Genomic DNA, 2,500 nt, shown 5'->3' with positions numbered 1-2,500 from the left:
AAAAGGTCCTTATTCGTGTGCTTTCTTGTTCTTCCCTCTGTTGTTTGACTTACAAGTCGGACTTAAAATCGTCACATATATTTTCCTTCAACTTCCCCTCGTGACTATATTATATTCCTCTTTCATAATCAAATCACACGATCAGCCAACACCGTGATATATATAAAGGATCAACCCAATTCACCAGCATCTTTCAGACACAGGATCGACCAACTTACTGTGATCATTTTTAGACAGGTGATTAACCAAGTTACCTTCACCATACAGATACAGAATATACTAACTTCCTATCATCACCCACATGAAGGATCAACCAAATTCACCTTTACAGATGATCAATCAATTTACTATCACCATTCAGACACCGGATCAACCAATTTCAGATATAGGTTCAACCAATTTATCTTCATCCCTCAAATGCAGAATTTCTAAACTTTCCATCGCCGTTTAAATACAAGATCAATCAAATTCACCTTTGTAGAGGATCAGCCAATATACAGTCACCATCCAAATACAGGTTCAGCCAATTTATCTTCATCATTCGAATACAGAACCTCTAAACTTCCCATCACCATTTAAATACAGGATCTCTAGACTTACCGTCATCATTCGAACAGGTGAGGACAGGTTGCGTGGCTTCCTGAAAGGGTCCTGCCACTCCGTTCTCCACTGGCATCATTCCCGAGTTCCCGAGGTGCCACGCGACGCGGGCTCGGCTGGGCGGCACTGTAAGGAATCGGGTTTTGATTAGTTAGTTTGGAGAGTTCCTAGTTTTGTTGCGACGGGTTGATTCTCGGTGGTGGTGGTTTGTTGAGGTGAATGTATGTATGTGATTTGTTATTTAAATGCGTTTGTCTGTGATGAGGTATATCATGCTAGTCTGTTTTTTTTTACCAGACTATATCTTTGTCGGTTTGGCTTTCTGCCTGTCTGTCTCTGTCTGTCTGTTTGTCTCTATCTGTTTATTTGTTTGTCTGTCTGTCAGGCAGTCTCTCTCTCTCTCTCTCTCTCTCTCTCTCTCTCTCTCTCTCTCTCTCTCTCTCTCTCTCTCTCTCTCTCTCTGTGCTTTTGTGTGTCAGCCATAGCCATAAAAAGCGATATATCTGTTCATTATGTTGAGACATCACTCTACTACAACAGACTTATGATAACTTCAGCAGGCTTATACAACAGAGACCCGGCTCTATAGAGTATTCCTCGAAACTGTGTTAGAAATATCATCAAAGGTAGGTGTAAAAATACTGATTATTTTAATGGAGAGGAGTTCATAATAAAATCACAAATTGGAAAAATAGTAGGTAAATAAGTAAACATCTGAAAGCGATCAACCACATATTTCCAGTCCTGTCGAAATTATATCAAGAATCATTAGTATTGCAACTTACACTACATTCCCCTTTCTATTCCATGTACAGGAAAAAAAGGGGTACTCATCCATTAGAATTCAATTGCATTTTATGACTCTGTTACTCTTATGAAACCAGTCATTAATTAAAGGTGTGTAACACCCGTTAAGAATTTAAGGCTTAAAGTTTCGTTCAGTAAATGTTTAAGATTATCATAAACCTGAGACAAATAAGGGAGAGCAAAAAAACCTAGAAATGGATCTTGTCAGGGGCTGGGCAAGGCAAGCGAAAAAACATGATTAATCACCTCTCGGAAAGATGGCCGCTTCTGCTCGAACTTTTGACGAAATAATAAAAGATTCTTTGTCTTGGAAATTTATATATGTATTTGCCTAAAGTTTATAGAGCTTGGAGCAAAATAATCGGACATAAAGATGAAAATCGAGCTAGAAATAGCTGTCAAAGATCTGGCCAAAGAGACTTTTGAAAACCGTAGCGTCTTTGCTCCATATCTCATTAAAATATATCAAGTAAGTATCTTTACCTAGCACTCTGTGTCTATTCATTACGTTCAGCCTTTCATTTTATTTACTTTGAATCTGTTTGTTCCTAGGTTGTTGGTTTCTCGTTCATAAGGAAAGGAGAGGATTTTTTCTTTCTTTCTTTTTTTCTGAGCAATATTAAATCTACATACTTGATAAAAAGGGCAAATAAAAAGAGTGAATTCGAAAACGATCGTTTATCAAAATTTTCATTGTACATTTGTGGGAGCGGAGGCTCTTTCTAGAACATTCTTATTACAGTACGTAGAACAATTTAACGTTAATCTCTAAAGTATGCGGAGTAGCCACCTGTAGAGCTGATCCAATTTGCAACTTGTACGATTCATTACCACCAAGTTGCGATGTACTTGTGCTTAACTTGGGGTATGGTAGAGTGCTTTTACCCATTCTCTCTCTTTTTCTCCTCCGCCTCTCTCTGACTCTCTCCGCTTCTTTTCTTTTTCTCTCTCACTCACTCCTCACACATCACCACTACTCCTCACTCACTCACCACTCACACACTTCACTCACTCTCACTCACTCTCTCACTCACACACTCACTCACTCACTCACTCACTCACTCACTCACTCACTCACTCACTCACTCACTCA

The 2,500-nt window shown here is 39.0% G+C and overlaps 1 protein-coding gene across 1 annotated transcript in view; it reads right to left on the bottom strand.

Annotated features, from left to right (window-relative positions):
• Positions 1-2,500, bottom strand: part of LOC119574388 — a 215,261-nt gene that overhangs the window by 8,273 nt on the left and 204,488 nt on the right. The window contains exon 5 of the mRNA XM_037921608.1: positions 601-726. Coding sequence (XP_037777536.1) covers positions 601-726 — 126 coding nt within the window. The remainder of the gene's footprint in view (positions 1-600; positions 727-2,500) is intronic.

This window comes from Penaeus monodon, chromosome 1 (genome assembly GCF_015228065.2).
Source record: "Penaeus monodon isolate SGIC_2016 chromosome 1, NSTDA_Pmon_1, whole genome shotgun sequence".
NCBI lineage: Eukaryota > Metazoa > Arthropoda > Malacostraca > Decapoda > Penaeidae > Penaeus > Penaeus monodon.
The sequence above is the reverse complement of the archived record's forward strand: the minus strand, read 5'-3'. Positions and strand labels throughout refer to the sequence as shown.